The sequence below is a fragment of the Simochromis diagramma genome, unplaced genomic scaffold (assembly GCF_900408965.1).
Source record: "Simochromis diagramma unplaced genomic scaffold, fSimDia1.1 OVJJ01000596.1, whole genome shotgun sequence".
NCBI classification, from domain to species: domain Eukaryota; kingdom Metazoa; phylum Chordata; class Actinopteri; order Cichliformes; family Cichlidae; genus Simochromis; species Simochromis diagramma.
The window spans coordinates 17188746-17211215 of NW_024387245.1; the positions used below are offsets into that span (position 1 = coordinate 17188746).

The following is a 22470-nucleotide window of genomic DNA, read 5'->3' on the forward strand; positions in this document are numbered from 1 at the left end:
ATAACAAACCCGTTTTAAATCTACGAAGAAGAAAACGTCAACAGGAAGTAGGAGGGTTACTGCTGATGCTGTTGAAGGTTAGCTGTACTGGCTCTTTACGCTCTCAGTAGGTCAGTTTGAAGCGCTTTTGTACCTTTTATATAAATGGAAACTTTTATCATTAATTCTCTCATTTGGGAATGAATAATAAAGGTTTTTTAAATTATTGTGCCATGTATATAATTCCGAAAACATTCGAACCATTTTCTGTCTCATCACAATGAGTTTGAAAATAATTCATGCACAAAATACTAAAGCTTATTTATTGTTATTGTGTACATTACACCTCTCCTGATACAGCATGTAAACCCGGTTTTTGAAAAAGTGGTTCAGAAATATTATTTAAAATACTAAATAGCTTTCGAAAAAAAACCTTCCCCCCTTGTGTTTTTGTCTATCTCCCAAGGACCAAACATGTTTTTGCTTCAAAGTTTTGTCATGAGATGTTTTAATGCGAATTCTATTGAAAGATGTATTAACAGTTTTATGTGTGCTTTTATTCGATTCAATTATCATACGGATAGTACACATTAAAGTTGTCAAACAGACAGTTTATACACCTTTTCTCAAAAACCAGCCATTACAATGTTTAGTACAATTAGTAAGTGCTGAAAGCTTTAAATATGGAACGACAAATGTGTACGAGATACGAATATGTGTTAGATTTTATTCTTTTCCTGCCTGTTTCCCACTTCACTGTACGCACGCTACAAGTGTGCCAGATATTAAATAAACATACAAAGTGGAGTAATGTTGTACAATACATCAGGCCTGAATGTAAGAGACTTGTCAAGCCTGTTAAGTTACATCTTTAGGTTATGATTTAGTACCTTTACCACACACATAAACCAGGTTTATTATTTTTATCCTAGCACTTTCTTGACAGTTCAGTATTTTTTCTGTTGTCTGTAGAGATGACTGCAGATGTTAGATACGTAGCCTTACACGCTCTGTGTTTGTGTGTGTGTGTGTGTGGTTTTAGGTGGGTATTAAGAGCATTAATTGTACCCTTGCACTGATAACTACACGACGCAAATCCAAGTATGTCTAAATAATAGGGACTCATAGCCTGAAATCAAATACCTACAGATCCATAAATCTGCATTCTCGGCAGAAACCCATAACAGAAACTAGTAATCCTCTCAGTTTGGCCGGTAATCTGACAGATTCTGCCACCACCACTGTGAATTATGATTATAAACATATAATCTCCAAAATAATAAATTGTTATCAAAGAATAAGCTTTTTTTTTAAAAAAAAAACCCAAAACAACTAAAGCTCCATTTACAGTGGACGATGGTCATATGTAGCGGTTTAGAAATCGTAATCAGATACTGCGTTCCAAACAGGTCTTATCTAATGTGTTATCTAAAATGTTAAGAACATCCTGTATTTGTGCTCTTTCAGATTAGTTCACAACAAGTGAAAACACTGTAAAGAGCATTAGTTTAAGCAACAACAAAAAGGAAATGTCCCAAATTCCCCAGTTCTGACTTTGTAAATACTACGATTTTTTTCTGTAAATCTGAATAAATGTAGATAAATTTAGATTACAGAATATCATTCACCTTATATTACAATTTTTAGTGTTTCCTTACAAAAATAACAGATTAATTTATTAAGAAAATGACTTCTCGTGACATCATTGCCTTTCTTTCCTGTGCAGGCCTCCAGGATGGCAGGCAGACGAGCGCTGAAGGCTGTGCTCATTGACCTGAGTGGAACTCTGCATATAGAAGACACAGCAGTGCCCGGGGCGCAGGATGCCCTTAACAGGTAGATGGCAGGAGGGAAAAAATCAGACCTAAGATGGCGCATTGAGAGTCAGGATGTTACTCTATGAATGAAAAGAAAGACTGAAAATTATTTTTTTTATATTACTTGAACACTACTCAAAAACCTTTTTCTGTCTTGTGCTTGCTGCATATCTTTATCTTAGATCAGTTCTTTTCCTGTGATAGAGTGCTGTGAATTGTAAACATGGTTTGAATTGCTAGATGTTTTCTTTTGTGTTCTTGTGCATTATCAGGTTACGGCAGGCGTCTGTAGCTGTCAAGTTTGTGACCAACACAACCAAGGAGAGTAAGAGGATCTTATTTGAAAGGCTGCAACGCCTCAATTTTAACCTCCAGGTGAAATAGCCACACCCTTTCTTATAGCAGAAACTTTTACTGCAGTACCAAAAGAAATCAAAATGACCTTTAGAAGGGGAACCGCTGTGATCTTGTTTTGTAATGTCTGTTTTTTCCCAAAAGTAAAGTGATGAAAAGAATGTTAGTGCAGAAGTCAAAATTAGGCGAAGAAAAGCAAAACTGGTGATTTACTTAATAAATCAACAAACTGAAAGGACTGTGATGCCATTTTGACCTCGAGAGTGCTGCCTTATGTGATCTTGAAAAATGACCTTTACTGTACAGGAAAATGAGATCTTCACTTCTCTGAGTGCAGCAAGGAGTTTGTTAGAGCAGAAACAACACAGACCCCTGCTGCTGGTGGAAGACAGCGCCCTGGAAGATTTCACTGGTACGAAGTTGAGAGTGTGTGGTGGTGTGTGTGTGTGAGTGACAGAGAGGTAGACCTGAATTTATGTTGTTTTACTTATCATTTGTTTCAGTAACCAAATAGGATAAACTATTTATGTTTAAGACATTATAGCTTTATAAAAAATTCTAATTGTCTACAAGCATTTTGTTAAAAATGAAGCACAAAGAATTCATAAATCTATATCTCTTTAGCAGTTACTATAAAATTATATAGATGAATAATAATTTATTAAAAAACCTCCAGTTATATATTTTTTCTTCCTTTTGCAGGGATTGAGACGTCAGAGCCGAATGCTGTCGTCATTGGACTTGCTCCTGATCACTTCAACTACTCCACACTCAACAAGGCTTTCAGGTGTTAAACTTGGTCAAGTTTAGCAGCTGACATATATATCAGCAAAATCTTCAGTGTGTCTGATATTTTTACTCAAAAATATCAGATACTTTGTATTATTTTTTTTTGATATACAGTAGTAGCAAAGCAAGCGTTTTATTTGGGCATATTTGTGCAGTTATGTCTTATTTCTTGAAAAATGAGACCATATAATAAACTTGGTGTTTGTGATTTTGCTTTCTAAAATGTCATTGTTTTAAATGTGTATTCCTTTCAAGAATGATTCTGGATGGAGCTCCTCTCATCGCCATCCATAAGGCTCGCTACTACAAACGTAAGGATGGTTTGGCCCTCGGACCCGGGCCTTTCGTGACGGGACTGGAGTATGCCACCGACTGTAAAGCTACTGTAGTTGGAAAGCCTGAAAAGACATTTTTTACACAGGTGTGGAATTTATTTTGATTTTATTTTTCCTCATATAATAAGACAATTGTTGATTTTATAACAGACACGTCAGATACTTACTTGACATTATAGCATCTATACAATCTTTTTGTGTTTAGTATTTGATTTTTTTTTTATGCTTTTTGGTACCAACAACCATTGAAGCCTCTTCTCATTTCTTCAAATAGGCTCTGTCTGATTTAGGATGTAGCCCCAGTGAAGCTGTCATGATAGGGGATGTAAGTATATTATCATTTTTGACAGAAAGTGAGTTTTTGGCTTTCTCTTGTATACAGTATAACCATTTATTGTAATGTTATTGTTGCTGTTGACAGTTTTAGTACCTCTTACAAGATATACTAATGTTAAAAAATCTTTTTTTTCTTCCTAGTGGTAACATTAAAATAAAATGGTGGTCTTTACACTGAGTGGCCCTGTGATATACATTTCTTCACCAGCCTGTGACTGATTAACACCCTCACAATTTACTAAAAGTAGGTCTGTGCTTTTTTTTTTTGTTTGTTTGTTTGTTTTCTCCAACAGGACGCCAGAGATGATGTAGGCGGGGCTCAAAATTCAGGAATGTTGGGTATTCTTGTCAGAACTGGTGAGCTGAGAAACAGTCAGCTTCTCATTTCATCTTCAGCTGATCCCTTCAGCTTTCTCTTCCACTGTGGCGTCTTTATTAGAAGCTACATTTCTAGCTACTTCATCTATCATAATTTTTTTTTTCTTGTTGCTAACCATCTTCTCTCCTGTTATGTTTTAGGTAAATACAGAGAAGGCGATGAGAATAAAATAAGCCCAGCTCCCCACCTGATATGTGACAGTTTCCCAGATGCTGTTGAACACATCCTGCAGAATCTGCTTTGAGCGCCAAGTAAAAATAAGCTTCCTGTTTCATTTGCACAAGTAACACTGCTAATGTTTCAACAGTGGAGAGACTTAAGATATGAAATTATTTTCCTCAGAACATCCTGATAAATCGAAAACAGTCATGCTATAGTAGTTTGACTCAAAGTACCAGTCACCATAACAAAAGTTTCGTTGTATTAGATTGTATATTTTTTTTCAGAAAATAAAAAAAGAAAACAAATGATTCAACCAGCATTTTTTTTTTTTTAAATTGTGCTGTTCTAGTGTCAGACAGATTGGTACTCTCTCTCCCAGTCTGTGTATCTGTCTATCAGGTTTCGTGCTGAGTGTTTGGTGTGTTCAATCACATTCAGGAAATCAGCTGTTGTTACAGTTTCCAGTTGGATGGCGGGCATGTCTGTGTCATCTGTAAAAGAGAATCAAAGTAAGACAGAGAAGATGGCTGTTGTAGGGGTCAATCTTGACTTTCAGAATCAGAGAAACTTTATTAATCCCAGAGAGAAATTGAGTTGTCATAGCAGCAAATATACAACAAACAACAAGCACTCATATAAAATGAGTGTAGAAACAGAGATACTGGTAGATAAATATTAAGATAAATATAGAGATATAAGTATAAATATAAAAGGACAAGTATGTTTGCAAATATGTGTCATGTGTACAAAAGTGACAGGGTGCACTGAGGTGTGATTAATTCTGTTCCACATTTGTGGACCTGACCCAAGTGGATGAATTAAAGAGTCTGATTGCAGCGGGAAGGAACGACCTCCTGTAACTTTCCCTCAGACAGCGAGGTTGAAGGAACCTGTTGCTGAAACTGCTCTTCAGATTGTCCAGTGTGTTATGGAGGGGGTGGGACTCATTGTCCATGATTGCCAGCAGTCTTGCCAGCATTCTGTCGCTGATCACCTCCTCCAGGGTGGCAAGCTTCATGCCAGCAGCAGACTCTGTCTCCCTGATGAATTTCTTCAGTCTGTTTGCATCCTTTGCTTTGATGCCTGCACCCCAGCATGCTACAGCAAAAAAGATGGTGCTCGCAGCAAAAGACTGATAAAACATATAGAGCAGCCTGCTGCATACATTGAAGGATCTGAGTCTTCGTAGAAAGTAAAGCCAGCTCAGACCCCTTTTGTAGGAAGCATCCTTGCTGGCAGACCACTCCAGCTTGTGATCCAGTTGAACTCCCAGATACTTATAGGATGTGACTATTTCGACATCAGTCCCACCAATGCAGATCTGTTTCTACCACCAGCTCATTTGTTATAGCTACATTCAGCTGCAGGTTGTGTGTGTGTGTGTTGTCCTACCATCCTGATGTGACTCCAGAGCATCAAAGATTTTTCCAACTGGTCTCATGACAGCTTCCTTACATGCCATCTTATATCTGAGCCAGAGTAGCCCTCCATCTCCTGGAAATAAAACACAGAAGCATGTGAATGAACACATTTCCTTCTAGATAACATATATAATTTCATGAAATCAAATGGTAATTGAAAAATGTGAAGCATAATGATTAAACGCCTTTGTCAATGCTTCGTACTCCAGTACAGTGCATAGCTCAACGCCTCCTGTGCAGCTGAGAGGAGGCAGCCAGTGAGATGTCATGGCTTGGCAAGCTGGTGAAGAGGTAAGACTCAACCATCTGAACCAGTAACTCTGTCTTTATCCTGCGACTCCCCTCGTGCTCGCCTCTGAAAGCAGTGAACAGAGCTTTTGTGGACAGCAGCAGTGGCACATCTACACTTGAGTCCTTACCCGGGGGACCATAGAGCAGTAAACCCTTCCATGGAGACAGGATGCCTGTAAAGAGTTGGGGATACTGAGGAGGAGAGACTGAGTCAAAGAATGAGGGGGAAACATGAATAAAACAGTATACAACTTGAGTAAATCACATCCTAGCTCAGTATGAGAACACATTGTATTTCCATTTTCAGCACACCAATAGCAAACTGAGCTCTGTGCAAAGAAACCTGATAAGTCTGATTTATAGCTGATCAGTGCTGCAAATACCACACACAACAAATTAGTTTAAATTTTAGGTGGCAAACACAGGCTGGCTGAAATGACCAAACTGACCTATAGCTCAGAGAATGAATAATAATGGAAGCAAAAGTTTAGGATTGTGGGAAGGCAGAGAGACGATGTTCAATAAAACAGGCCAGCAGAATATATACAAGGAGATGGACACATCAGTCCTCATCTTCGTCTGTAAATGTCAAGAGGATGCAGACAACCTGATTTGTTGTCATCATATCCATGAGAAAGGTCTGGGCGATGATGACAAAAGTGTGTGCATCTATTTCTGTGTGTGTGCGGGTTTTTATCTATTTGCAGAAGCACAAATTGTGTGATTGTGGCTGTGTATAATAAATTCTACATGGCATGCCACATGTGTCTTCCTATCCATCTCTGTATCTGTGTTACCATAATATCCCAGGTATAGATTTAATGTCACTCTAATAGACTGGCCTGACCCCACTGCCCTCCTTCTCTTTAAGCCCTTTAAAAGAGATGTATTCAGAATCGAAGATGGGCGACCGGAGCTGAAATACCAGCATGCTCGGGTAGCGGCCGCACCTTAATGGGATAAACGACGGCCTCTTTGACTAATCGCTTGGCATCCTCCAGACCGATGATATCCTCCCATCGCACATTGGGGCTGTGCAAATAGATGTCCTTTGGAAAAGCATACACACACACACACACACACAACAGAGAGTGAGTGATGCATGTGGAAGACATAAGCCAGAAATTGGCCCCCGCACACATCCCGGTTGCGTAAATAGGTGTCTTTTAGAATGAAACATCGGGTAAGGGAAATGGATAGAGCCTGGGCCTTCATTAATACAAAAGATCAATTCATTCAAAACAAAGCCCTCTGCTGCTCTGTAGTGGACACATTCAGCAAGAGTCATATGGAGGATTTTCATATTTTTACATCATATTCCAAAGAACAAATTAAGATAAAATCAGCTTCTTGCCAGGCTTGTTTATTAATGTGTGTGTGTGTGTACATCAACCAGTTGAGGGTGTATCTAGGCAACTAGTGGATGCCGCCACTTAAATGTGGCTATGAGCGCATGCAGAACTTAGCTTATTAGGTCAACGACTAACTACCACACTTGTGAAAGCAACAGTATAAAAATCCCATTACATGTGTAAAATAAAACGACTGGATAGAGGCTGTCAGGTGTTGCTTGCAACACTCGCAATGTGATGAAGCACAGAAACAGGAGTGACTGACTTAGTACTAGACTTGTAGTCAAGACCGCCTAATCCGAGACCAAGACAAGACCAAGACCAGAGGGTATCGAGACCAAGACCGAGACCAAAACCAGAGGGTATCGAGACCAAGACAAGACCAAGACCAGAGGGTATCGAGACCAAGACCAAGTCGAGACGAGACCAAGACCGAGACCAAGACCGGGACAAAAAAGACTAACTTTTGTGTGCTTTTTAAGGGCTGACATGATGGTACTGACTGGCCCCAAAGTCATCTGACAAAACAGCGATCACCTCCAACAACTGTAAAATATGAAATATGTAACTGGTTTCAGTTATACTTTATATATAGATAAAATTGTAACATCAAACTGAAGATTATAAACTTGAAATTGCATCATGTCCTATTGTAGTAGTACTAGTCAAATTACACTGTATGATATCAACTTCCCTAAAATGGATAAGGCCTGTCAACACAAAGTGATATGCAGATGTTATTTAAAAGTCAATGGTCACATTTATTTAGTCAAACAACACCATTTTAAGTAAAATTCTGTAATCAAACAATATAAAGACATGTGCACACCTCACTGTGTAGACTGGGGAAACGCTCTTTGTTTTTTGACCAAAAGGTGAGTGCATCACAGTCAGAGTCATTTATGCTGTCTAGGTACTTGCTTATTTGTGCATCAGTGCTCGAGTCCTGGCTTGTGCTGCGTTGCAACCTAAATGCCTTGTAGCGTGAAAGAAGACGTTGTTTTGGGGGTGGCGCTGAGTCACTATCTGATAATTCTGTCTTCTTCTGTTGGTGCTGCAGGTCCGTCTCTGTCTACCTCTGTGATCAAAAGGTCTGGAAAAGGGTGCACACACACACACACACACACACAAAGACAGGATTAGACAGGATGCTTCTAATGATGCTATAAAACCAAAGACAGTGATAATAAGTGGAACAACAAAAACAACAATAACAATAAATTATTATTATTATACAGTCACCTATTAATGACTTTTTAAGGTCATCTCTGAACCTCTTCAGTGCTGGTCCGGTTTCACCATTTTGGACTGACCTGGGTAAATCTACCCAGGTCAGTCCAAACTGGGGGTCGAGCATGGTGGCAAGGAAGTAGATCCGATGGCTAAACAGCTCTTCTGGATCCTTTTCGTCCATGCAAATCTGCCTGAAAATTCCAGAGAACCGTTTCTCTAAGGATCTTTTCAGTGCCCTGACTATAGTTCCGGCCTGGGGCATTTGTACTTCCATCTTTATAAGATGATTCTTCAAGTCCAGAACAGTGGGGACCACCATGCTAATAGTCACCTGATGATCACCTTCTGTAAGGTCTGTTGCATCAGAAAAAGGCTCAAGCAAAGCACAAAGGTCTTTCAGCTGAGCCCACTCTCGGGTTGAAAACACTAAATTCTCTGTATTGCTGCACATTTCAGTGATGGCCCCGTGGTCAAGTGTGATCAGAGCCTTTAACTGTCTGTAGGTGCTATTCCAGCGGGTGTTGTTTCCTGCTGGGATGGACTTATTGGAGCCAAAGTGTGCCTCAAACAAGTCTTTGTGGTTACTACTGCTATGCAGCAGGTTTGTAAACTTGCTGGCTTTGGCAATGGCTCTAGCTATTGCCTTTACCTCTTTCATCCCATCACTGATTACAAGTTGCAGCGAGTGGGCGAAGCAAGAAAGATGTTCACCCGTTGACCATGGATCAGAACCTTCTGCATCCTCCCACATTGTTTCATCATCGAGGTCATCACTGCTGTCACCTTCAGGGTGCTCTACTTCTGGCATCCTGACTTTAAAGGCCCGCTTCATATTGGATGCATTATCTACGGTGGCCCCTAGAGACAAAGCACGTACAAACTCCAAAACACTTGCAAACTCCAAAGCACATGCAAACTCCAAAACACATGCAAATTCCAAAACACTTGCAAACTCCAAAACACTTGCAAACTAAAAAACACATGCAAACTCCAAAACACGTACAAACTCCAAAACACTTGCAAAATCCAAAACACTTGCAAACTCAAAAACACTTGCAAACTCCAAAACACATGCAAATTCCAAAACACAACGGAAGTGCTCCAGGACGCTAGGGGCAGTGTTGAGCTCGATTTGTAAAATAAACGGCAAGTTTGTCTGTATGGGACGGTCTAGACTGGAATTCCCAGCTTCTACCGTTCTACCTTTAAAAGCCGGAGAGCAGTCAAGTCAAGAAGGCTTCTACCTTAGACCCCCGCGGAGTCATCATTTTGCGTTTCTACCTTTAAAAGCCGGAGAGCAGTCAAATGCTGGAAGTGGAAGCTAAATTGGCTAGTCATTCATATGTATATTGGGTCGTTACCTAGGAATTCTGGAGGGAGGGGATTGGGGGAGAAATCAACACACATGAGTCTAGGTCCTTTGTTGCTGACATTTATTGATAAAAACAGTAGTTTCATTTCATGTTATTTCCTTTTTCATTTCAAGCAAGGAAGTGGATGTAGTTAGTAAGTAAGATATTTCAGACATTATTCTGACACAGAGGAGGAGATACTGGAATTATAATTAGTATCTATGCATGCATTTGTGATTTTGTTTGACCTTCCCATTGCTCACAATTTGAATTTGTTCACACTGCAGATGAGTGTCTCAGTCCCCAAACAAGCTCTCTTTTTCGGTGGAGAAGCAGTCTCCTCATCCGCAGTGAGTGTGGAGAAATCAACACACATGAGTCTAGGTCCTTTGTTGCTGACATTTATTGATAAAAACAGTAGTTTCATTTCATGTTATTTCCTTTTTCATTTCAAGCAAGGAAGTGGATGTAGTTAGTAAGTAAGATATTTCAGACATTATTCTGACACAGAGGAGGAGATACTGGAATTATAATTAGTATCTATGCATGCATTTGTGATTTTGTTTGACCTTCCCATTGCTCACAATTTGAATTTGTTCACACTGCAGATGAGGAGACTGCTTCTCCACCAAAAAAGAGAGCTTGTATGGGGACTGAGACAGCGAAAGATGGCACAGTGTGGCGTGAAGAACATGTGGGGACCCGTCTCCCTTTCACCCCTATAGAACCGTACGCTGCAGATGGAGAGCCAACGGCTAAGGCCAGGAGAAGTATCTTGAGTCGCCTTCAGAGCTTCCTGTGTTTCATCACTCTTGACATGCTTCGTAGCATTCAAGAATGGACTATTCAACATGCACAGCAAACGGAGCATGTTTGTTGGTTCATGGACCTCCCTGAACTAATGGCATTTATTGCTATTGTCATCTTGCGGGGGGTTTACAGGGTTCCATCTGTAAATGACTGCTGGTCAGCAAACCTGGGAAACCCACAGATAATTGGAACTATGGCACGAAACCGCTTCCAAGACATCATGCAACACCTACGCTTTGATGACAAGTCCACCCGCTGTGATCGAGCAAAGACTGATAAGTTCGCTGCAATTTCCAGTGTGTGGGGATCATTTGTCACCAACTGCATCACGTGCTACAACCCTGGTCTACATATCACCATCGATGAACAGCTTTTCCCATCAAAAACTCGGTGCAGTTTCCTGCAGTATATTGCCAGTAAACCGGACAAGTTTGGGATCAAGTTTTGGGTGGCTTGCGACCTAAAATCCAAGTACATTTGCAATGTCTTCCCATATCTTGGCAAGGACCCCAATCGTCCCACTGGGGAGAGACTTTCCGAAAATGTAGTTATGAGGCTGATGGAACCATTCCTGGACAAGGGCAGAAATGTTACCACTGACAATTTTTTCACATCGCTTTCACTTGCGCAAAAACTTCTTAGACGGAAAACCACCATCCTCGGCACAGTCAACAAGATTCGCAGGGAAATTCCTCAATCCACTAGACAGACAGATCGCAATGAATTCACCACTCAGGTATGTTGCAGGTCTTTTGTGGTTCTATGTTTATGTGTTTCATTGTGTGTAAAAGGGCTATGGAATTAACAATTTATCTTATTTCTTAGGTGTTTTCAACCTCTGCTGCCACGCTGACGGCGTATGCGGCCAAACGGAAGAAGACAGTATATATTCTTAGCAGCATGCACAGCGTGGTTCAGACCGAAAACACTACCAAAAGGAAGCCAAACACTGTCACCCTTTACAACAAGACAAAGTGTGGCGTGGATGTGATGGACCAGATGGTTCGGGAGTACACTGTCCGCAAAGGAACACGGCGCTGGCCAGTTGCCGTGTTTTATAACATGATTGACATGGCAGCACTGAATGCACATGTGCTGTATCAAGAATGCACCGGGACGAAGGAAAGACGGGTGGACTTCCTGGTGGCCCTTGCAACCGAATTGGCTCACTCTCATGTAGCTGCGAAGAAGGAAAGAAAAGAACAGTTGCTTCGGACACAACCCTCCACACCGAGCCCTGGAAAAAGGGCCACGTGTCAGGTCAAACACAGATGCAAAAAAAATCAGGCCACTGTGCGATGTGTTCACTGCTACAGGTACACATGTGGTAAATGCAGACGACAGATACCGTGGCAGTGCCAGGATTGTGAGTGATTGCTGAAAATGTTGTAATGTACTCACTCAATTTTTGTTATTATTTGTAAACATGTGTACAAACGGTTGGTTTTTTTTCTATTTTCATCAATAAATGTCAGCAACAAAGGACCTACATGTGTGTTGAGTTCTCCCTAAGATGGCATACTGAAACACTCCAAGTGTTTGCAAGTAAACCTGACAAGTTTGGGATCAAGTTTTGGGTGGCTTGCAACCTAAAATCCAAGTACATTTGCAATGTCTTCCCATATCTTGCTGGTACTATTGTACCAGTGCTCTGAATGGTGCCACAATGGACCACTGATCAACGACCACTGAACGACGGGGTGACGGGTTGCAGTGTTGCACTCACTTTTTATTATTATTAGTACATATGTGTACAAATGGTTGGTTTTTTGTACTGTAAGCAATGGGAAGGTCAAACAAAATCACAAATGCATGCATAGATACTAATTATAATTCCAGTATCTCCTCCTCTGTGTCAGAATAATGTCTGAAATATCTTACTTACTAACTACATCCACTTCCTTGCTTGAAATGAAAAAGGAAATAACATGAAATGAAACTACTGTTTTTATCAATAAATGTCAGCAACAAAGGACCTAGACTCATGTGTGTTGATTTCTCCACACTCACTGCGGATGAGGAGACTGCTTCTCCACCGAAAAAGAGAGCTTGTTTGGGGACTGAGACACTCATCTGCAGTGTGAACAAATTCAAATTGTGAGCAATGGGAAGGTCAAACAAAATCACAAATGCATGCATAGATACTAATTATAATTCCAGTATCTCCTCCTCTGTGTCAGAATAATGTCTGAAATATCTTACTTACTAACTACATCCACTTCCTTGCTTGAAATGAAAAAGGAAATAACATGAAATGAAACTACTGTTTTTATCAATAAATGTCAGCAACAAAGGACCTAGACTCATGTGTGTTGATTTCTCCCCCAATCCCCTCCCTCCAGAATTCCTAGGTAACGACCCAATATACATATGAATGACTAGCCAATTTAGCTTCCACTTCCAGCATTTGACTGCTCTCCGGCTTTTAAAGGTAGAAACGCAAAATGATGACTCCGCGGGGGTCTAAGGTACTACCCCGAAATGACTGCTCTCCGGGGGTGTAAGTGCTAGTCTCCGTCGCGCTTCCCAGGTTGCCTAGCAACCATGATACTAACCGCTGGAAACGTGTCATACAACTTGGTTTGACAGAAATGAAGGAGAACATATTTTGTTCATTTGTTTGTTTGTTTCTACAAGAGCTTTGTGTGATTTGATAAGTATCTGAGGCTGAGACCACAGGACAGTAAAACATGATTTTTGGGCTTCATTTCTGTACTGAACAGTCATTTAAGATTAGTTAGTAAATAAGAATTAGCTGATGTTGTTCATGAGACTAAAGTCATATCACTTTGGTAATGTAAATATAATATGGCCAATATTATAGTTATTATATTAATCATTATTAGCTATTACAGCAGTGAACATGAACTCTGTGTCAAATACTGAGCTTCAGTACAGATTCAAGTTGCAGTTATTTATATGTCTTATCACCTTAAATCTTCACTCAAAGACAAGTGTCTTTGACAGTGCATATATAGGTGTATCATATACAGTGTTGGGTAAGTTACTTTAAATTAGTAACTTAAGTTACATTACTAGTTACTTCTATCAAAAGTAACTCAGTTACTTCAAGTTACTCGTTACTTTCAGAGTAACTAGTTACTAGGGAAAGTAACTTTGGTTTTACTCAGAATTCTCTTGTTAATATGTTGCTTCCGTAACTGGATACCCAGCAAGATTGCCAGTCTTCTAGCTTGCTTACTTGCCACAAGTGCACTGTGCCACCTACCAATAGAAAGGGAAAAAATAATGTGCCCATTTCCACGAGAGAAATCCCACGCCTGATTCTATCCTAGCCTGCTTTTTACATCCAACACAAAAACTGCAGTCGTGGTGCTTTCGATTGTACTCAGAACTCGGAAATTCTGCCTTCTGAATAGGAAGATGTAGGTAACACCAGACTGCAGATGAGCTGCATACAGGGCTGGACTGGGACAAAAAAATCGTCCCGGGCATTTTGACTAGAGACCAGCCCACCATTATAGGAAAAATCATAAAGCCTTTGAATGAAAATAAACACTGTTGTGACAGTGATGTACACTGTTTTGATGGTATATATCTATCAATCTATCAATTGTTTGTTGTAAGACTCAGATAATTATTTTTTTAAAAGTGAGACATTTTAAATGAGAATAAGAAAGTATTTCCTTGTGCCCCCCTTTCCCTTTTAATGCCCTACATGGACCCCTGGCAACACTTTGCTAGACCCGCCCCTGCACAGTTACCAGCTGTCAGCTGCTTAGAAAAGGATCTTGGTGTTATTTGTCTCTCAGAAACAGTTCATAACTTCCCTTCAACTCATTCATGTCACCTAAAAGGTAAACCTGTTTCTCCATCACAGCTCTGATGATTCAGTAAGGACATCTCCTGGTTTCATCTTCATGTTTCCCTCTCATCACATAACCAAACCATATCATGACCAGCAGGTTTACAGCTGTGGCTCCAGCAAACATCAGCTGATACTAGAAATTAATATTAAATAAATTCTAACAACAGCTGATCAAGCTTAAACATGCTGCTGTTGTTTAGCGCGACATCCGCTGGTTTCCTCTTTCTGGCGCAAAGTGGGCGATAAACAAACAAGAGAGAAAAGCCGATCAGCTGATCATTGATCAGTTTCATGATTGAAGTAGAAACAGGAGAGGAGAGAATGAGAGAAGAAGAGGCAGCTGTGCAGCGTAAAGACAGAATAACTCCAGCTTTGTGTCTTTTTCATTGTAGCTGAAGTCCGGGACAAACTGTTCCTTTTCACCTCAATACGAAACGCATGATATTTTCTCTGAATACGAGACGATTCCGTTTTTTACGGGACGGTTGGCAACTCTAATAATTAACCTTATGAACAAAATAAAGTTCAACATCAGTAACATAGCACCACCCAGCTGTATAGAAACTCCGTCATGCTAGCTAGCACGCAGTATGAAAAAGTCAGCATAACGAAAATAAACTCCACCTAAACTTGGTTCATATCTGACCCAGAGAGACTGCAGGTCATAACTTCTTACCTGAAGTTCAGTTCACCTGACACTCGGACCAGCGGCCGCTTCGGGTCTCTCCTCTTGCCTCCCTTTTCCTTCATCCACCTGCTGGCCTCCACCACTTGCTAATGTTACTGAATCTGTGGAAGCTCCGTGATAGCCACCACACGAAGTAACGAATAACGAGCCTATTTAAATCCCAGTAACGAGTAACGCGTTCCTGGTTTTGGCATAATAACTAGTTACCGTGCTCGTTACCACAATAATAACGTAGTTACTGTAACGCGTTACTTAATAACGCGTTAGTCCCAACACTGATCATATATAAGAGACAAATGTTGTTCCTTCAGTATGTTGGCATTACTAAATTTGGCTCATTGCTTACATATATTTATAAAAAGAAAATGTACAAGCTGTGATAACTGTTTCTGATAAAATGAAGAGTAGACTGATATATGAAATATTTCTTTATTGGGTGAGAAAATCAGACCATGTCATAACTGCTTTAAGTCATACAGAATAGATATCAGAGCCTTAAACAGGCTGGCTTCTGCTAAATGGGTCAAACTGGGCAGAAAGTATACAAACACATAACATCCTTATAGAATATGATGTAACACTATAGATCAACTTACCTCAGAATATATAAAGCATATAAACAATTACAGCAATATGATGCAACAAACACAGCAGTACTACTAATCCAAAATACTCAAAGCTTCATAGAACTGAAACAAACATTTATTTTTAGGTCCATTCTGCTGCTGATACACACTTTAGGTTTCTGAATATTACACTTGTTGCTGCCTTTCATAGTGTGTAACTTGAAGGCCCTGAGTACTTTCTCCCACACTGAAAACACTGGAATGATAAAATGATTTGAACATTACCTAATAAGACTGATTCAGGACAGACAATTAGTTATTTTAAACTTTTCTAGCAGTCCTTCACAAACAGGGAACAGTCTGTCTATTCTCTCCATCTGTCAGCTGCTGCTGGCTCTTCCTCCTCCTCTTCCTCACACACTGTTGAGTTTGTCCTGGTGGATCATCAGGGGTGCAAAGCCTCACAGATGATGTGCAGCAGTGTGTCCCTCAGTCTGTCCTCACTCTGGACACTTGCAGTTGTCACACATGGAAATCAAATGTGTGATAAGCTGCAGGATTCAAACACAAGTGTAACTTATAAACACATGTTCATACTTTTATTACACAATCAGAGAGAAAGAAAAAGAGAGAGAGTGCAGGACAGACAGACAGGTGGCAGTCTCAGGTGTATACACTGCTACAAAACAGCACAAAAGAAGGAGGATTTAGTGTTTGTGTTATTACGAAACAAGATGAGTTCCCAGATGGTGCAGTGGACACATGTGTGACTCCTGTGATTAAAGCATCTTTCTTTCAGCTTAATGAGTGAACCGTCAGCTCGTTCAAACACACGTTAAAGTCCGTTTAGCTCGACACCACCGAACAGAGGCAGCAATGTAACATAGCTAACATTAACAGTGCAGTGGATCCTGCTTGTGCTGTGATATTCAGGACTGCAAACCGAGCAGCATCACTGACTTTCAGCTTGTTGTGTTTGTGGATATATGACTGACTTTAATTATCCACAAAATCATCACAATCTCTGTAAGATTAAGGTCGACTATATATATATTTTTTAAAGTAAAGGCTTTAAAACCAAGTTAATTCTGAAATTACAGACATCGCTAATGTCACATAACTTTCCCGACATGTGGCCAACAATAATGGTTTAATGTTCTTCATTAAAAAAATATTTGCGCATAAATAAGTGACATAATATTCAGTACTTACTTCTGAAAGTTTACTCTTCCTCCGCTCCGCTTCCACCGTTTTTTTTCGGCAAAATTATCCACACCACCACCACACTATGAAGTCTGGGATATGTTGGGCCATGAAGGCTACACCGACCCATCCTTAAAATTCAGGGAAATTAAGGACGCATTTGAGGGCCGCATGTAGAGCAGCCTTTGAATTGGGAAAGCCTTCTCTTGTCGCTGTGACGTAATCGGCCTTAAAATGCGGCCTTTAAGGCTGCAAACCCCAAATCCGGTCATTGGTACTTCCTGGCTTGTGTAGTTACTAGGTAACAAAAGCTTAACACTGCCCCTAGCGTCCTGGAGCACTTCCGTTGTGTTTTGGAATTTGCATGTGTTTTTGAGTTTGCAAGTGTTTTGGATTTTGCAAGTGTTTTGGAGTTTGCATGTGTTTTTTAGTTTGCAAGTGTTTTGGATTTTGCAAGTGTTTTGGAGTTTGTACATGTTTTGGAGTTTGCATGTGTTTTTTAGTTTGCAAGTGTTTTGGAGTTTGCATGTGTTTTGGAGTTTGCAAGTGTTTTGGAGTTTGCAAGTGTTTTGGAGTTTGTACGTGCTTTGTCTCTAGGGGCCACCGTAATTATCCGTCAGAATGTAGCTTATTTTATGGCCAATGCCATACTCCTCAACTATTCTGTCAAATGCTGTGGCGATTCGTTCGCTGCAGTGCTTCCCTGTGAAACGCCTACAGTCAAGCATAAATGATTGTAAACTGTAAGAGTCCTTGTTCTTGCAGGCAGCATGAGCAGTAACTCCCAGGAAAGTACGGAGCCTCCGGTCAGACCAGAGGTCTGTTGTTATTGCTACATTTGGCTGGACTTCCAGGGCTTTGATTATGTCACCCTTCAATTTAGTGACAAGGTGAGGCATCAGCTTCTCTGTCAAGGTGGTTCTAGACACAGGAGTGTATTTGCTATCCAAGCCATTCAGGAAGTGTCTAAAATGTGGATTCTCAACGATAGACAGGGGGAGAGAGCATCCAACTATAAGGTCCTGGAGGATGGACTGGGTGATGGCCTGTTGCCTGGGTGAATTTGGGGAAAATAAGTGGATGCTTGGAGCAAACAATGATAATTGAGGCTGTGTGGGATTGACCCCTATCACTGATGTTGCAGATCCTGCTTTGTATTCCAAGTACCTACAAAACAGGGAAATAGGAATCTGTAAAACATCGGTTTCTATTCAACCACAAAAACTACTGTATCTTACAAGCACAGTAATTTTAAACCTATCAATGAGGGCAGACCTTTGCATACAAAATAACCTAATCTAATCCAGTGTGACACATATAGATCATTAGGCACAACTAGTAATAATGAAAATACTGGAGCGTTCAGGGTTGCAAGACCTTAAATAACAAGAACAGAAAAACAGTTGAATGGAATCTACAAAAGACAAAATGTCTGTGCATTAACTTTGCAGGTTGCATTAAGCCTCCTCCTGCCAGTCAGCTATCAGACACAGCTGTATTGACAAGAAATGAACTACTCAATAAAGTCTGAAGTTACACCAATACAAACTAACTGTGTCTAATAATGCTAAAATAGCCCCTACACACTGGACTGGTTTAGTAGGGCAACATAGTAGAAAACACCTAAGAAAGTCATAGTCAAAGGTCCTTAAGTTCGATTTAAGAACCTTAGGACTCAGTTTTGCGATCCGTGCTATCTGGACCAGAGCCATAGACCGCTCTGATCTGGGCTTCACTGTCGAGAACGCCGCTGTTAGCCGAGCAATGTTACAGGGACACTCTTGAAACGCCCGTCCTTACTTACGAGTCAGCAACCACATAAATATGCCCATTAAAGTCCACAACAAACCACACCATACCAGCCCTTAAAGTGCTCACTGAAATGGTTTCGATATATTTCTGCTCAATGAATTCACCAAAATACCTAAAGTTAATGAAAATTGTTTAAGTAGCTGATAGCCACTGCTAGCGCTAGCTACCTGTACATAGCATGTAACAGAATGTTAAGTTAAAGTTAAGTCTGCAGGGACGGTTGCAAAAAAACTGTCCCTACATAATTTATAATGTTTGAAGAACACATTATAAATAACAATATTACATAAACATGACCTGGTCATCTGAGGTTGGAAAGGTAGTTAGAAGAGTTTGAAGATGGATAGATGGCTACTGGCTAGCTTACCTTTGAGGGTGTTTGCACTCCAGGTGCCTGGTGAAGGTTGAGGTAGTCCCAGCTGTCTCGGTCAAGGAGACTTTGCAAAACCTGCACTTTGCCGAATGCTTCTTTTTTGCATTTACCAAAAACTCTTTGTGTTCTATGAACGCAAACTTTATGACAGACGAAGTCGCTGACATTTCTGTAACTTACTGACCGGGCATACTGCTCAATCTAACGGGTTGCATTTAGTTGTGTTTGAAGGGCGCGAAAGGCGAAATAATAAAATGCCACAATGTAGAGGGATTTGAGCATGGCTGAGCCACTGTGTGTCGCTGTGTGACAGCTGAGCAGCGAAAGGAAATTAATTGAGGAGCCGGTGTTGTGCCAAAAAGTGATTGTCTGCCAAAAACTGATTTCCGGTATTTGCCAAAAAGCGATTGCTCATATTTAAAGTGCTATAAGTAAGTTGTTGGGCTATAATATGTTAAACATATGTCAAATGCATCCCTTATGGATGACATAAAGTCATCTTGAGCCACAAACAACATTCGTGTAACAAGATACAAGCCGCAATCAGTTTTTGGCAGCGACTTTTATATAACCTTTATTTATGCAGTAAAAAAAATCTCATTAACATTAAAAATGTATTTTGTAAGAGTAAGTTGCCCAACAGGACAGCAGAAATGGCAGCAAATATTACAATAGTTCTGTAAAAATATTTTAAGTGGGGATAAAGGACCAGATTGGTTATAATGTAAGTACAAGTTGTAAAGATACTTAAAAAACAGATAATTTTTTAATTCTTTATGTAACCCCTTTGTATCCCCTGTTCACCGAAGTCTATTTACGAAGATACGTAAAGATATTACACATAAAAAATACACAGAAACACTGGAAATCAGTTTTTGGCAGACAATCACTTTTTGGCACAACACCGGAAACCAGAAGATCGCTGTAACGCCAGTGACGCTAGTCGGGTGTCTCGATGCAATCTGCTGGGTTCCTTATATAGAAGACTTTTTACTAATTGGCATAATTAACTGAACTTCATTGGAGTGTATACTTTATGAAGTGCCTTGAGATGACTGTTGTTGTGATATACCGCTATATAAATAAACTGAATTTAAACACTGACAGAAAGTGGATGAATGTTTTCTTCACATTTACCATGTTTATAGAGGCAGTAGATAGATACCTACATGGCAGCCCCAAAAAAATGAACAATTGAATTTTTACTGAATCTGTCCCCTTAAAAGGTGCTCTCCAGTACAAGTTTCAACAATGACTATTAAGAATAATACATATTTCACAATTATATTGTCTTATTTGAATATATGAGCATTTTGCGTGTGATGAACCTAACTCAAATTGAAGCTAGAAAATAAAGTGTGATAAGCGTACCAGATACTCCTTGAACAGTAGGTCTGGATCTTCATTAAAGTAGATCACCAGGCTTTTAAGAGTATGCTCCCTCTTTATGTCGATGTCATCACACTAATGCTAGGGTGAAAAAAAAAGAGTGAAAAAAATGTAATTGATTGATTGCATTTAATTGATGGGTTTATCATTAGTACTGACCAAACTACTGATCGCCATGATATCCCTGATCTTTTGGCCCTTTGCTCCTTTGCTCTCCTCAAAAATTTGCATCAGCTTGTCTGTTAAATTGTCCAGCTGAGCCAAGAACTTCGCCTGCAGGGGTTTTGTAGTGATCTGCAGGAACTCTGCATTCACCTGGAAATAAAACATAAATAAATATAGTAAACTAGAAGTTTAAATACAGACTGCTGAATCAACACACTGAAAGTTGCTAAATAGAATAGAATAGAATAGAATAGAATAGAATAGCCTTTATTGTCATTGTACAGAGTACAACGAAATTGGAGTGCCACTCCCTTGGTGCAAGTTTCAATAATAAATATAAATGTAAAATATAAAAAGTACAGAAAAAAAAACAATCGTAAGTACTCAAACAATAGTATGTACAATATATACAGGGTAGCAGCATTAATATAATGACAGTATGAATAGCAGCATAATATAATGACAGTGACGGTATGGAATAGGTTCAATTGTTTTTGTGCTTATTTACTACGGTGATAGCTCTGGGAAAGAAGCTATCCCTGAATCTGTTTGTCCTGGTTTTATGTGACCTGTACCGTCGGCCTGACGGTAATAGTTCAAACAGTTGGTTGCTGGGGTGAGAGTGGTCCTTGATGATATTGCCAGCTCTGCTGAGGTACCGAGAGTTTGCAGTGACCTCCAGGCTGGGCAGAGAGCAGCCAGTGATCTTCTGGGCTGTGTTGATGACCCTCTGTAGTACTTTCCTGTCTGCAGCTGAGCACCCTGCATACCATGTTGTTATGCCGTACGTTAGGATGCTCTCTATGGTGGCTCTGTAAAATGTCACCAGCAGCCTCTCCTCCAGGTTGTTCCTCCTGAGCACTCTCAGAAAGTGGAGACGCTGCTGGGCCTTTTTAACCACCGCTGTAGTAACCACCGCTAAACATTTGAAGCATCAGTGAAGTTTGTCAAGACCTAAACTGTTTGTAGCTGAGTTTAGGAATATATCGCCACCTGTTGCTTTGGCATGTTCCTAGCAGCGTTTTCCTTCATTTTTGCGCTTACCTGTGGACGGGATTATTTTTTAAAACGAAAACGGAAAATCTCCGTTTTCAAAAATACCTGTATAAGTGTGGAGGTAGCCGAAATCTTTTATAATAATAAATAGGTTTGAACGTCACGGGAGTGCGCATTGTGCTGACTGCAGTTACTCTTCCGGCCACATGGTTCGCTTTTGGTAGCACCCTCAGTAAACTATGCAGTGCTTTTAAAGACACCTCAAAACGACACTTTCTACTAGAAAATGGCATTATATAATAATAAACACAGAATACCACATTATTAGATTATAAAAAGAAAACAGTAAGAAAGAAGTTAGCTATAGGACATCATCTTTCATTGAGCACAATGGCTGGCTAGCTGCTAATAAGCTAGCACATGCTCCGAGTACTTAAAAGTTGGCAGCTACACAATTTCTCCTCTAAAACAAGGCACTTTTGAAAAGACCTGGCTATATTGTCAAAAAAAAATAGTATTCAAGCAGAGAAGGGAATGGTAGCACCACCAAAAGTTCAAAAAACAACTGTTACAAGCTTCTATGATAAATAGCATTGCCATAGATTTAGCTGCTAAAGAAATACACAATTGGATATATGAAAAAATAATATGTTACCTTACCTGAAGGTGTAGTTTTATCTAAAAGAGAGGCCAAGAGCAGCTGCATTCATTTAGGTGATCCTGAAAGAGCGCAAAATTTTTAAAGAAGGCTGACCGTTGTGTAACTCAATAACTTTGTGTTCTTGTAACAAAGACTGCTTTGAGAGAAAATAATTTAGGTTCACCACACGAATAATAAT

At 40.0% G+C, this 22470-nt stretch overlaps 4 protein-coding genes across 5 annotated transcripts in view; 1 reads left to right on the forward strand and 3 right to left on the reverse strand.

The window, feature by feature from the left end:
• Positions 1-4456, forward strand: hdhd2 (haloacid dehalogenase-like hydrolase domain containing 2). Of its 2 annotated transcripts, none has more exons than XM_040000595.1 (9): positions 1-110; positions 1706-1815; positions 2069-2171; positions 2457-2562; positions 2853-2937; positions 3195-3360; positions 3549-3599; positions 3904-3967; positions 4130-4456. In XM_040000595.1, exons 2-9 carry the CDS (start codon positions 1715-1717, stop codon positions 4231-4233), a joined length of 780 nt encoding a protein of 259 aa, XP_039856529.1. In that variant the 5' UTR covers positions 1-110; positions 1706-1714; the 3' UTR covers positions 4234-4456. The 2 variants fall into 2 exon arrangements, with proteins under 2 accessions (XP_039856529.1, XP_039856527.1); XM_040000593.1 differs by having other exon boundaries at positions 3-77.
• The window catches only part of katnal2 (katanin p60 subunit A-like 2), a 26234-nt gene continuing 8187 nt past the window's right edge, over positions 4424-22470 (reverse strand). Inside the window, exon 16 of the mRNA XM_040000591.1 lies at positions 4424-4642. Within this exon, the coding sequence (XP_039856525.1) occupies positions 4503-4642 (140 nt within the window). The 3' untranslated portion in view covers positions 4424-4502. The remainder of the gene's footprint in view (positions 4643-22470) is intronic.
• Positions 4827-7565, reverse strand: LOC120714402 (katanin p60 ATPase-containing subunit A-like 2). The gene is made up of 2 exons (XM_040000596.1): positions 6814-7565; positions 4827-6055 (listed from the first exon to the last, which is right to left on the reverse strand). The coding sequence occupies exons 1-2, from the start codon at positions 7003-7005 to the stop codon at positions 5795-5797; spliced, it is 453 nt and encodes a 150-aa protein (XP_039856530.1). The 5' UTR covers positions 7006-7565; the 3' UTR covers positions 4827-5794.
• On the reverse strand, positions 7594-9393 carry LOC120714400. Its single transcript, XM_040000592.1, has 2 exons — positions 8458-9393; positions 7594-8308 (listed from the first exon to the last, which is right to left on the reverse strand). Exons 1-2 carry the CDS (start codon positions 9278-9280, stop codon positions 8238-8240), a joined length of 894 nt encoding a protein of 297 aa, XP_039856526.1. The 5' UTR covers positions 9281-9393; the 3' UTR covers positions 7594-8237.

Coding starts and splice junctions, on each gene's coding strand:
- hdhd2 (XM_040000593.1), top strand. Junction 3,361..3,548: donor AAAAGACATTTTTTACACAG/GTGTGGAATTTA, acceptor TTCTTCAAATAG/GCTCTGTCTGATTTAGGATG. Junction 3,600..3,903: donor AAGCTGTCATGATAGGGGAT/GTAAGTATATTA, acceptor TTTCTCCAACAG/GACGCCAGAGATGATGTAGG.
- LOC120714400 (XM_040000592.1), bottom strand. CDS start 9,280: ATGAAGCGGGCCTTTAAAGTCAGGATGCCAGAAGTAGAGCACCCTGAA. Junction 8,309..8,457: donor CCTTAAAAAGTCATTAATAG/GTGACTGTATAA, acceptor ACCCTTTTCCAG/ACCTTTTGATCACAGAGGTA.
- LOC120714402 (XM_040000596.1), bottom strand. CDS start 7,005: ATGTGTGCGGGGGCCAATTTCTGGCTTATGTCTTCCACATGCATCACT. Junction 6,056..6,813: donor CCGTCGTTTATCCCATTAAG/GTGCGGCCGCTA, acceptor TCTCCTCCTCAG/TATCCCCAACTCTTTACAGG.